The 13779-nt window shown below is 42.7% G+C and overlaps 1 protein-coding gene and 1 long non-coding RNA gene across 8 annotated transcripts in view; one reads left to right on the top strand and one right to left on the bottom strand.

Annotated features, from left to right (window-relative positions):
* Positions 1-7962, top strand: part of Ube3d (ubiquitin protein ligase E3D) — a 167514-nt gene extending 159552 nt beyond the window's left edge. For 4 of the 7 annotated variants that reach the window (XR_005487834.2, XR_005487831.2, XM_063265560.1 and 1 more), the window contains one exon: positions 7380-7962. Coding sequence is in view for 3 of the 7 variants with exons in the window: in XM_063265560.1 (XP_063121630.1) it covers positions 7380-7400 (21 nt within the window). In the remaining 4 variants the exon portion in view is untranslated. 7 annotated transcript variants of the gene reach the window in all.
* Positions 4355-5897, bottom strand: LOC134480084 (uncharacterized). The gene is made up of 2 exons (XR_010054237.1): positions 5284-5897; positions 4355-4591 (listed from the first exon to the last, which is right to left on the bottom strand). It is a non-coding gene; the product is annotated as an uncharacterized LOC134480084 (long non-coding RNA).
* Positions 7963-13779: the final 5817 nt, after the last annotated feature.

Below are 13779 nucleotides of genomic sequence, written 5' to 3'. Positions count from 1 at the left end.
AGATTTATGGGTAAGACTCCAAAAGCACAGGAAACAAAAGTGGACAAATAGGATTATATCAGTCTAAAAAGCTTCTGCAAAAGGACATAGCAAAGAGAAGAGACAGCCTAAAGAACTGTTCATCTGACAGTTACTGTCCAGAATATGGGGGAAAAAAACCACTAATAGAAAACAAGTAATCTAACTCTTAATTATGGGCAAGTGGAGGCCAATGAGATGATTCACTAGGCAAAGGTGATTGCCACTGAGCTCAAAGACCAAGTTCTATCCCTGGAACTCACATTGATGGACAGAGAGAACTGACTCCCACACGTGGACTCTGCCTGCCACTCAGATGCCGTGGCTTGCATGTGTGTGCACAAGCACTAGTGCATTGTCAGTGGGGATGTGTACTAACACGGACGTATGGGAAACAAAATGAGGCTGATAGAACTGCCACATAACATAGATACCCCAGTTCGTGAGGAGAGGCTGAGGGTCACAAGAGCAAAGGTGTGGACTCAGACTAGCTACCCAAAGACAGATAACCGACTAAAGGAAACATGGTGTGTACACATAGCACGATGTCATTCAGTCATAAAGAGTGAGATACTGTCCTTTGCATGGAAACGGGTGGATCTGGGGGTCAGCAAGCTAAGTGAAGTAAAACAAAGACTCATACTGCTGTCTTCTCTCGTGCAAAAAGAATTCACTCTATAAGGAGATTGTGATGGTTAGGATTGGCAATGTGTGGTGAAAGGGGTAGGGCCAGTACAAAGGGTGGGAAGTCTAGTCAGTGCACATTATAGACATTCATGGAGATATTACACAGAGCCCTGTTAAGATGCATAGTTAATGCATGTTTCCAAACAATAGAACTAGACTTTGGGTTTTTTTTTTCTACTTTGATTTTTTTTCAGTTTTATTTTTCTTCTAGAAGATAAGATTTCTTTTAAAGAAGACATTTTTAACTGATTACTCCTGTTTGACAGTCCCATGCATTTGTAGAATGGATCCTGATGCTTCCCTCATCCCTATTATCCTGTCCCTTGTCACCAGTGTCTTCTCAGGCTCACAGTTGTCTTGGATCCCCATGCCAGCACCCTTAATTGGTGCTGCTCTGGCATGCGCTCTCTTGGCTGAAGCAAGGAGATCTGTGCTTTGACTTCAACAAGTCAGTTACCTTCCCCAAGATCACTTGCTTAACTTTGTAAAATCAGACTGTACTGGTGGAGGTCAAAGTAGAAGGTAGCAGGCTCGTCTGGATGGCCCTCATTGAAAAGCCACTTTCCCCAAGTTTCTGACCCACTGGGTCTGGAGTAAGGCAGGATAACTCTCCTTCAGCAAGTTCTCGTGTGATGAGGTTGATGCTGATATGGAGAGAGCATCCCAGAGATGAGGATGATGGTGGTCCAGAGTCAGCATCATCGATCAGGATGATGGTGGTCCAGAGTCAGCATCATCGATCAGGATGATGGTGGTCCAGAGTCAGCATCATTGATCAGGATGATGGTGGTCCAGAGTCAGCATCAGTGGACAGGACGATGGTGGTCCAGAGTCAGCATCAGCGGTCAGGACGATGGTGGTCCAGAGGCAGCACCCAAGAACCACCATACTTAGTGACACCTCATTCTAAATCCCCAAATTTTGTTTCTGGCAAAGAAAAAAAAAGTTTATACTTCTCTTTTCCTCCTTAAGTGACACAGATATATAGTGAATATAATGTTACCATTAAAATTTATCGCAAAGAATATTACTAGCATGTGAAAACTGCCACAATAGGTCAGGAGGTTTAATGGAAGCCATATATTATTACTAAACAGCTTATATAGAAATGACTGGGTCTATATGGTAAATGAACATTTGGAAAGGAAAACAAAACGTGATTTAGTATCTCTGAGTAACGGGGCTACAAAAATTATAGTTTCCTCTTTTGTTTGTACTTCTCTATATTTTCTAGTTTGAGCTACATTTGGTATAAAATTACAGATAAATTATTAAATCAGATCATAGAAGCAGATCTGCTCAAGTGTGACACAAAATTAACTGAGACAGCTTGGAGATGTGGCCGTGACTTTGCTAGCCCTTTCTCTGAAGAGAATGGCAGATCACTTGAGTCACCTGTCTTACCTGACAGAGTTCTGCCCTCACACACCCAAACGGCGTGCCCGAAGACCTCTAGACACTGCCTGTAGTTTCTGCTTGCAGGTAACACTCATGGCATTTTCTCCCTGTTAACCAGTGAGATTCCCCAACTGTATCCTCACAGGCTGTCCCTGCCTCTGCCCTTGACAGTGGCTGAGAAGTTTTTTCCAGCGGGAAGTTTTGCCCTGCTTGCATGTCTGTTGGAATTACTGTGTCAAGCCAAATCAGAATTTAAAAACCGTTGCTGACGTCAGTTTTGGTGATTTCGACGGCTACAGAAAGCTTAGTTTCCCCGCTGTGAAGGTTTGACATCCCAGCTCTGTGTCCTCAGCACCTTCAAAGCAAGACGAAGTGGCTTCCTTTAATAGAATATATTTTTTAAAAGTTTCATTTTCCGCTAAAGCCACCTTTCCTGAAACAATGGAAACTTTTTCAATTAATTGATACTGCAGAAAAGATTCTGGCTTCCAGGAACTCCACTCCGACTGTTTAGGGTCTGGTACCAGTGGGACAGATTTCCAAACACCCTGGTGCCTCCACGCGCTTGCTGGATGAACCCCCTCACAGCTCTTCCAGAAACAAGAGAAACGAGGACTTTTGAATGTCTGGGTGATAATAAACTTATTGAGGTAGCCCTGTTTTATATCCGGCATTTTTAGCACCCGCCCACATGAATGTCATTATTTCCTAACAAATCCAATTTGTGCTTGAGGCAGTAGATTTTTATGAAACACTTAAAGACTATTCCCATGTAAGTTTTTTTTCCCCCCATGGGTTTGCTGTCCTTAGCAAAGTGACTGCATTTGCTTTATGTAACCAGAGTTTCAGAACTGGCTGTTCACTCTGATGTCACAGTAGCTCTGGCCAGCTGTGACGGTGCTCTCCATAATCCACATATTCTGAAGGAAGTGATAATAGGTGTGTGCCCTGAACTTGCTTCCTTTGTTGAAGGCTAGAACTCAGACAAGTGGCTGATGTATTGATTGGTTTGCACTTTCTGCCCCACCTTCACATGGAGCCTCTGGCTTAGCTTCCCTATTCCCCTGGTTCTATGTCAGTCATCATAGCGTATACGATGGCTGAAGGTTTACATTAATCCACAAATCCCATATCACTCTGCCCCACATTTTGAGAATCTCTGCTGAGTCTCTGCAGAACCTCTGGGGTTCGAGGGCTGTGCTTTGGCTCCCTTAGTCTAGTTAAGTGCACCTGTCGCCGCTGTCTGTTACCATGGCGGGGACTTCTCCTCCTTGGATCGTTTGCCAGGATTCCTTTAGCAAGCCAGCATTTTTCGGTGGGAAACCAGTGTGCACCAAACTCTATGTCATGCCAAATTGTACTCTTTTTTGCCAATACAAAATTTATAATTAGAGTAATAATTACTTCTGAACTACTCCTGTCTTAGCACCTTAAAGGAATCCTTTCTTATAAATGTGATAGTTACGGGGACAATTGGTGGAATAAGTCAGACAGAACCAATGGGCAAATGAAGTCAGCTTACCAGCCCTGAGGGAGGACTATCCCATCCTGTATTCAGTCAAAAGTCAAGTGCAGGGGCTCTCAGCTGCCTCTTGGTAACACTAACCAGGCTAGGGAGTCAGGAAAATCATTTAGTCCCAGTGTTACTATCAAACATTTGATAAATGATTTAAAAAAGATCTATTTTGTGTTCACAGTTATATCTTATTTTGTAAATGAAGTTTGGGTCTTAGAAACCATATTATTATCTAAGGGTTATTTTTACATACAAAGCATAAGTATAAAATCTTGTCTTACTGTGAAGCTAATCTATTTTCTGTTAACAGCATCTGTGTATAGCTTTAAGTACTTACTGTAGAATCCTTCTGAAAACCTGTAGTTTTGAGGGCTGGAGAGATGACCCAGTGTTAAGAGCAGTGGCTGGTCCTTCAAAGGACCCAGATTTGATTCCCAGCATGAACACGGTAGCTCACAGCTATCTTTAATTCCAATTCCAGAACATTGTACACCCTCTTCTGGCCTCTGCAGATACCAGCCAGGCAGGTGCACAATTACTTGCAGGCAAAGCACTCATATACACAAAAAAGTTGTAGTTAAAATTTTTGAAATTATTTTTTTAATTTTTGATTTTTATAAAAATATCAAAACCTGTCATTTTGAAATTCAAAATGTTCAGTGTTTTACGGTCTTGTTGGTTTTGTTTAACATATGCCAAAGCACTTAGGTAGCTTTTAAAAATGAAAATTGCGTCTCATGTAATCATATCTTTTTATTGATGGGAATCTCTGTCAACAATACAGCTCTGTTAACTAAATTAAAGGATGTTTTGAGTTGATGGTGTGTATATGTAGCTGAACCCTTGGTTCACCACTCCACCAGTCTAGTTCTGTTTATTGTCATGTAAGACGGCTGCTTTCAGATGACCCAAAGCAGGGACAGCCTCTTTAGATCCCTTGGCTTGCCTTCCTTCCTCTCCAAGTGTCGATATCTGTGTGCAGAGAACACGGAGTCACATCTTATGGTCACAGGAAAGAGTCCTCTCTCCTGATGTCTCAAGTCACTGTTTACGCTTTGAGGATGTATATTCCAGAAACGCAAGAGCCGGCTTAGCCTAGAGGTTCAGCTGTGGTCGTGTGGTCATGTGGTCTAGATAGGATTTTCTCGGTGTAGAAACAGAAAGAAAAAGAAAAGGAAAAAAAGAAAGAAAAGAAACAAAACAAAACAAACCCCAACCAACAACTTTCTTAAAACAAATTTTCCTGCAACAGATAAAATCTAGAAAAGACAAAATCAGCTTTTGAAATAGTTAGCTCACAGTGATTTAATTTTTTTTTAAGAAAAAGGGGGGCCAAAAAGCATTATGTAATACCTGCTCCCAAAGTTGAGTATGTATTTTTGTTATTGAAACTTAAAAAGTACATAATGTATACTTGGTAGGTAAAGCTAACAAAAGAGAGGGGAAAAAAAACCTCTTTAGGTCAAAATTTCAGAATTTTTAGTTGGTGGTGATGGTGCGGGGGCAGGGGGGAGGTGCGTGTCTTTGCATTACTTGGTCAGTTGAGCTTCTTGTTCTCCATGTTAAGTCCACTACCAGAAGCATGGAAAACCAAACCTGTGCTTTGATGTCAAGGCGGTAGTGAAGGCTCCAGGATCCGGTGCCTCTAGCTTTTTCTCATTTACCTGCAAGGTTGCTGTGAGAAAAGTGGGGTTTCATCACCTTCCCTCTGGATCGCTGCTGTGTCCGGCCTTGTGTGCTCAGTAAGCCAGTTAGTTTTTCTGTGTTTGTTTTCTCGTTGGTGAAACAGTGTTTCGAATGCTGCTCTGCCTTAACCCTAGGGCGTGCCCAGGGCAAGCATCGTCATAATTAGCTTACACTCTACAATGCTTTACAGGTTTCCGGTGGGCCTTTTACAATTCCCCTTTTGCAGGTGGGGGAAGATGGAAAGATGTTAACCAGCCTAGTAAAGGTCACAGAAGTAGTCAATGAGAGATCTGGTCCAGCAGAAAGATCCTGTAATTACAGCGTTTCTTCTCAGCGCCACACTGTTGACACTTGAGGGCCTTGGGGGGAAGCTGCCCTGTGGTTTTAGGAAGCACTGTAACATCTCGCCTCTCCCTGTCAGACGTCAGTCACCATCCCCTCCCAGGTGTTGACAAGCAAAGTCTACTCAGCCGTCTGACTTAAGAGCACATTTCCTAACCGTTTTTACGATGGCACGTATTGAAGCTAGATGCTCCTTTAACTATCCTGTACCACAGCAATTTCCAGAATTAAAAGCAGTAACTGATTTTGTCTTTTATGAGCTGGTGTGTTTTCTTTCCCAGCAGACTGTTTGCACAGAAGCGGAACACCGCCGCCCTCAGAGGAACCTGTGTTAAGACCTGTAGTCTCCTGTCCCATCTAATTGTAAACTGTTCCTTAATCCCTATGGGGACACACACAAGTCTCCCTCAAACACCCTGACCCATCTGGTAATGGTGGAGAAATGGAAGAGAGGGGGAAAAATCATGTGGATTTATATAGAATATTATCTATATAACCAGTATATTTTTATTATTTATTCATATATTTTAAGACAGGGCCTTACTGTGTAGCTCAGGCTAGCTTACATTATCGGGCTAGGCTTGGTCTGGCCTGGCCTAAAACACATTTCCCCCACCCTTACTCGGCCTATTATCTCTTTTGATCTTCACAGAAAGCCCTGGAGATTTATAAGCTGTAATTGTCCCAGGGTTAGATGATGTTGAGGAACTGTAACCCTTCTTCCTTGCCTGTTCCCTCAGCTTTGGTGCTCTCATTGCAAAACCTGATGTAGGAGCTCAGCAGGAAGCTGATGTGGAAACTCAGCAGGTGCGTTCTTTGCAGCACCAGATGAGGAGAAATGTCCTCTGAAGCGCTCTCCATAAAAATCTATGTCTCCTGCACTGCAAGGTTCTGCCTTTTCCCTTCCCTTGTCACAGGGATCACTAACTGCCTCCTTTGCTGCAGTGGGACTTAGGCACCAACTTCCCTGATTCCTTTGCTACCCCTCTAAGAATGCGATGAATTTACTTCTGTTTGTCCTAGGGCAAGCTTCCCAAACCCACCTCTCTGGTCAGATTATCCTTCTCTTTCTGGTGTTAACACAGTTCTCTGCTTTACTGCCCCCCCCCCAACTAAAACTCCATAAACATCTGTACTTTACTATCATTTTTTTGTTACTCCGTTATCAGAACTTTTTGGAAGTAACAGGCATTTGTTTGATCTGGGCCGTGTTGAAAATTATTTTGCACATATGCCTGTATGAATTAAGTTGTCTTTTAAACACTAGGTTAAGACTAATTGCTACTGGCAAACAGAACGAGTATAATTGCACATGATTAAAAGTATCAGCATGACCTGAAGAGAAGAAGGGGTCCTTACCAACAGTGTTCAGGACATAAAATTGCCTAGTAGTTTTTTAGACTCAGAATTCTGCTAACAGAATGTCTCAAAAGAGTAGTTTGAACCAATGGGAACATGAACTGGATTACTTCACGGATATGTGACTTTACTGTCAATTAAAACTTTTTTTAAAAGTGGATATGAATCATTCTAATTACTTGATGGTTCGTTTAAAAAAAGGTCGATTGATTCTTGCTGTAAAATGCAATGTCCGCCTTGCCGGAGTTACTTCTTTTGAGGTTGGTCTGTATCCTGTTGACCAGATTTGGCCCCATCCCACTCAGATCTGACCTACAGCCCAGCCATTCCATCAGGTTCTATCATTAAAGCATTGTGGATTTTTTTTTTCCAGGTGGCCTTTTTGAAGATGTAACTGTGGAAGCTGCAGCTTTCTGGTCTACCAGCAGACAGCTCTCCAGCACAGAATACAGCCAAGGCCAGCAGGTAGCTCTGTGAGCACAGCCTGCTGACATGAACAAGAACTAAGCTGCAGAACAGGGCCTTGTGCTGAAATTTCCAGTTTTTCTTGTTTGCATTTATTCTCTAAGAGTTGACTTTAGATCCCTGCAAACTCAAGGCTACAAGGAAAGTCGTAGTGTTGTAGTAGCAGGTTGTCGGCAGGTTAAGTATAGAAGTTGCACCTCTACTCCCACAGAGAGGAATATTCAAATCGGCACTGCGTCAGCACCACCTGGAAGCATATTAGCTAATGGAAACCCATCTGTCCTGTGTGAACACAGCGAGGGAACTTCACTGGAGAGCTGAGTGTCAACTGCTCTAAATCCTGGGAAATAAACTTTTAAAGAGCTCCAGGTTTGTTTAAAGCATGTCTTTAAAAACTAAAATATACAAGTTTTCATATCTTATTCAAAGAAGATGCTTGCTGGTTGGTTGTTGAGTGATTATCCAATTAAAGTTTTCCTGAGGGCATAAAACTGCATGTGTTCCTTTTGTTCCTTATTTCCTTCACCACGTGCTATTGCAAATTAATAAATGTACAACGCCAGTGTCTTAGTATGGAGTTATCTCAATTCTTATGTGCCAAACAAGAAAACATTAAGAATGGCAAGAGGTGAGTCCTGCCGTGCCCAGGTCAGCTCCTAATTTTAGGAAGAAGGCTTGAGATTCACCTAGAATTGCACAGCTCGGTTTAAGGGCTGGAACTGGAGTTAGGGATCTGGCCAGATTGATTGATCTCCCTTGCAGGGGATCCATCCATGTCCTTCTCCTCCTGCCACACATTCAGAAGGACAGTCCCTGGGTCAGCAGCCATCTCTGCTGTGGATCTCATAAACAATCTAGTTTTCCATCCCTTCATTTCCTAACATTCTTAGTGGTAAGTATCACATGGCATCCTCATCCTTGGAGTTTACCCAGCAGAGCAGTGGGATTAGGAATTAGAGCAGAATTCGCTGTCCTGCCTTTGGAGCCAGTGGACTGACATCTGCTGCATCCTGCAGTGTCACTTTATTAAACACAGTTTGAAACACTGATGTTCTTGGTGTTGTGTCCAACACTCCGGCCATAGAGAATTAGTTTGGCTTCACTTAAGCTGCTAGACTTCCAACATCATGCTGACTTTTCATGCTTTTAATTTCTGGCAGTAGAGAACAAAATTTCATGACTTTAGTACTTTGTCCATGGATGATTCTTTGCTGTGGGAGAATGCCCTGTACCTTTATGTTCTGTAGCCTTTCCGACCGCGGCCTACAGGAGCAGGCAGTATGATCTCGTCTTCTGTTCCTAGCTCTGCTCTCCAAACTGTGGGCACATGACTGACAGAATTGACTGTTTTTTAAGAACCATTTCTAAAGAGAGGTGGCCAGAGAAACAAGACTTAGTGGCTAGCTATAGTTCTATATCAGTAATCACAGAAATCTGCAAGATTCTGACTCTCTGGCATGTGGCCTAGACTAAGGGTATCTTTGTGTGTGACTGTTAGAGTTCATCTTGTATTAGTCTAGTGTTGCAACTGGGATAAACCAGGTGTACTGGCATTTATCCCGTGCTTACCTCTGTTTTGCTCCACTAGAGAAAAGAGAAGTCATGAACACACTGGTGTATGTTTATGGTTAAGGTGCTCATATTATAAAGATGTAACTGACAGATTAAGAGGTGACTTGGTTGGTAAAATGATGCAGCATAAGCATGGGGATCTCATTTGATCCCTAGCCTACATGGAAAAACATCGGTGTGCTGGCACATGCCTATAGTCCCAGTGCTGGAGAGGCAGAGAGGTGGAGCTCTGGGGCTCGGTGCAGTCTAGCCTAATCCATAAGCCCCAAGTCCCTAAAGCAAGATAACTCTTGGGGAACGATAACTGAAGTTGGTCTGTGGCCTACACACACACACATACATAAATTTGCACAAACATGAACATGCACTAGTAGAATCATGCACAAGCGCGCGCGCGCGCACACACACACACACACACACACACACACACACACACACACACCTGTTCAGAAACAGAAAAGCAGCTTGAATATTAGTCTGATTTACTAACTTCATTATTTTATAACTTTGTGGCAAGAATCCTCACTTTCTACCAGGGGTCTACCGAAGAAGCAAGTCAACTTCATTTCTGGTGATTGATTGTGGTCTGGTCAGGGAGGGAGGACAGGAGACAAGGAATGAGAAAGGACAGGTAATCTGCTACTGTGCTTTTAATCTCATCTGCCATACAACTTACGATCTCAAGCTTATCTGTTGCCACTGGTCTTTGCATGATTGGAGGAGAGTGAATGCTGAAGAGATGCTTTCAAAGTCAGCTGTTAAGTCTACACAGTGGGAAAGTTCCAGCCTCTAAGGGCCCTTTGGAAGCAGACAGGAGGGAGGACAGGGAGATAGAACCTTTCTAAATGGTGTTTTCTTTTTGTCTAAATAGAAGAACCTTGTTCTGTGTGTGTATGACAATGGGCAGAGACATTGGGTAGACAGAAAGCTACCATTAAAAAGATTTAAACCATGCTAGAAGGACTGGGAAGAATGTACACAGGCTATATAGTGAACACTGACCCTAGGAATTTCTATAATCACTCCTGTGACTTGTGACTATTTATTTACAATCCCAGAATCTACTCAGTGGCACTCCTAAATAATGGAAACCACAGAGTTTGGGCATACTATGAAGAGGACCAGAGTCATGCATGGTAAAGAAAATTTCCAGTTCATTTTCTAATCTCCAAAAACTCCTATAAGTAAGTGGTTCTGGGAACTTACTCTCAGACAGTATTAAATTACAATAGATAAAACTTTTACTCTGAAGAATCAATGCATGTTTATTAACTATTTCTTGTTAAACATAGTGATAGGTTCTGGAGATAGACAATGATTTTTGACCCCATACAGCTCACTGTCTCATGGAGGGAGCAGACAAGAAGCATGATACAGTATTACAAAATTCTATGTTATCATTGGGAAAAATAAGGAAACTGAGCCAAAGAAGTAAGGTAGGAGGTGCCATTGTAGACAGGAAGTGAGAAGGGCTATTGCAGACAGAAAAATCTACTTGTAGACAGGAAGTAAAGTAAGAGGTGCTATTGTAGACAGAAAAATCTACATTAAATCATGTGTTTATAAATCTTGCATGCCATATTTGATCAAAATGTGTAAGTTCTCCTAGAGGCAAATCTGACTCAGGACCACAAGTTCATGATCACCAGCGTGGGTTACGGAGGAGACCCCATCTCATGTAGGCTCTATGGAGAGTGACTTTGGTGATGGGTCATGGCATGGATAGATTTTACACAAGCTGCAGTCTTAATGTCACTTTGCCAGAAAGTCACTTGGCTAAATAAGGGCCCACTAATATTAGCAAAACTTGACTCCACCTATCCCAGATAAAGGGCTTGACTAGAACCAAACAGACAGAACTGGTCCTAATTAAGCTTGCTCACTGCCACTGCAGGAAAAAGGCCGGCAGCACTGAACAGCTTTGCATGACAGGTCAATGCACTTCACTGTCACCTCTGTATACTGTGTGTGTGCACACATCCCCATGCACCAGCGTGCTCACTTATCTTAATGTAAGTCAAGTTGTTGGAATCTGCATTATGCTATAATTTAGGAATATAGATTCACTGGTATATCCTAGTCTATAGTTAGAATAACCAGTTACCTTATAAATCTGGGGCAGGGGAGTTTCCACTAATCTACAGATTCTATACACTTCAAAGCGTATAGTTAGGACCACTCAGTATGACTATGTGCGACAATTTCCACCCTGAGACGCTCAAGACCTCATTTTCCAGATCAGCCCATTAGCTCTGATCTCAGGAGGAAAGTAGGAGAGCCCCGTGGAGATTAGCTATTATAAGTGTGTGCTTTAGTTTTAAGAATGACAGACACAAACCTGCTTGAAACATTTTAAAATGCATTGGATTTGCACTATTAATTTTTTTTAAGGAGCTCCATTTTCACATAGGAATAAAGTAAACCAGCCAGTTCTCAATCTAGTTATACATTCAAAAACCCATTTTTAGGGCCCAAATTTATCCCCCTGCGCCCCTATATGTAGTTGCAAGATGTCCCAGTGGTTAGTTCCGCTTCCAGTAGACCTTTCTAACCCTTCTGGTCAGAATGGAAACTGCTCATGGGATATTCTTAGTTTGCTTTCCATTGCTGTGATAAAACTGTGACCAACAGCAACCTAGGGAGAAACTTTGTTTGGCTTCCAATCCTTATCATACATAGACCTTTGTTAAGCCAAGGCTGGAATGGAAGCGGGGGTCATGGAGGAACTGTTTACTGGCTTGCTCTCTATGGCCTGCTCAGCCTGCTTTCTTAGACGCACCTCCTAGAGGTGCTCAGAGCCAGCTGCCTAGAGATGGCACCGCCCACAGTGGGCTAGGCCCTCCCACATCAATCATTAATCAAAAAATGCCTCACAGACTTGTCAACAGGTCACAGAATAGAAACATTTTCACAACTGAGGTTTCTCATCCCAGACAGCTCTAGTATGTGTCAAGTTGAAAAACAAAAACAAAACCAAACACCAGCCAGGACACTTTGCCTTCTGTATTCAACGTCCCTCTCTACGATATACAACCTTGTTAAGCTTACCATATAAATCTTTCCATATTTTAACATTATTATGTATTAAACCTTTATTGCTTGCTTTGGAGGCAGAAATTGAGAACAGTTTTATTGTCATAATTTGTTCCATCGCATTTTTAGTGTTTGTTACCAATTTCAATCCACCTGCTAGGAATACTCCAATCATGAATTCCATCAGTGGATAATCTAAAGCAGTCACAGCAGGTTACTCATTTAAAGGTTCTGGTGTAAACTCCTGAAACTCAGGGAATACATACAGGGCTTTTTACTGCCATGGGTATAACACAGTTGTTGCTTAAGCACCCAAGGTACCGTCATGCCGAGATCAGTGCACCTGTGACTAGAATAGGGTGTGAGGCTTCCCACTTTCTGGCAGCCTCTGCCTGTTACTTCTTTAAGCAGACTGTTTAGCCATTTGCTCCAACTTAGTGATCCATGAACTAGTCTGTGTATCTAGTTGCCTCACCTCTTTGTTCTGGTTACTTTTTGTAAACTTGACAGAAACCTAGACATATCTGGAAAAGGGATGTCTTGGTTGAGGACTTGTCTCCATCAGATTGCTCTGTGGCCATGCCCGTAGGGTATGAGAAAATAAGTGCTTAGATAAGATTAGTGATTGATATGGGTCCACTGAGAGTAGTGTCGTTTCTGTGCCAATAGTGCTAGGTTGTATTTAATTTAAAACAAACAAACAAACAAAAAAACAAAAACAAACAGGATGCCACCAGGAACAAGACAGTAAGCAACATTTCTCTGTGGTCTTTGCTTCATTCAGTTCCTGCCTCCAGATTCCTGCTTCAGCCCCTCTCTTGCTTTCCCTTGATGATGGGCTGCAACCTGCAAGCCAAATAAACCCCTTACTCCTCAAGTTGCTTGTGGTTATGGTGTCTATCACAACATCAGAAACCAAACTAGAGCATGTGCTTTGCTTTGTCTCTTCCTCCAATGACCCTGGGCAAAGCCATGATCTTCATTGCACCTGCTGCCCCAGGATCTCTAAGAGATAACTTGGAGAACAGAATGTGTTTCCCAGCGGGGAGGTGTCCTAGATTTATGCCTTCCATCTGAAGAACCAGTGGTGCCTCCCACCTGTTTTCCCCAGGGATGTCTAAGGAACAAAAGTAGACGACCCAGAGCCAGGCTATGGCCAAGCAGACAGAAGCTGCAGGTAGGTCAGACATAGCCAGTGTCAAGTGGAAGGGCTTCCTGTTTACAAAAAGACAACTAGGCAGTTGACCATCTGCCAGGAGAAAGTCTCCTGTGAAATGTGCACTAAACATACATGCCCACCTCTTCCTCTTTTCATGTTAGGGTAGGATTGCAGGTTGCCCTGGCACAGAAACCCCAATTTAGCTGTGAGCTCTCAAAATAGCGCTTTCCCTGACAATCTAGGCCCATGGAGGCCACTGTAGATCTTCCTTAGCCTTAGGCTAGGAAAGGAACCATTGAAAGGAGAAAAATGGCACAATGCCCACAAATACTGGTCTGTTTTTCCACTGGATGGAAACCTGTTCAGGGAACCAGTACATGGGAGAAAAGATCTCTGTGGCCTGTGGCTCTTTCTAGCTGTCTGTCTCTCTGCCCCTCCTAAGAAATGCCACGTTAGGAAAACCCTCACTTGTTTATTCTCTTTCCCAGATAAAGACTGGAGCATTGGTCACTGTAGTTCCCTTACTAGAGACTTTTATTTTGGA

This window comes from Rattus norvegicus, chromosome 8 (assembly GCF_036323735.1).
Source record: "Rattus norvegicus strain BN/NHsdMcwi chromosome 8, GRCr8, whole genome shotgun sequence".
NCBI lineage: Eukaryota > Metazoa > Chordata > Mammalia > Rodentia > Muridae > Rattus > Rattus norvegicus.
Note: the sequence above shows the minus strand (reverse complement) of the source record. Positions and strands in the feature narration are given on the sequence as shown.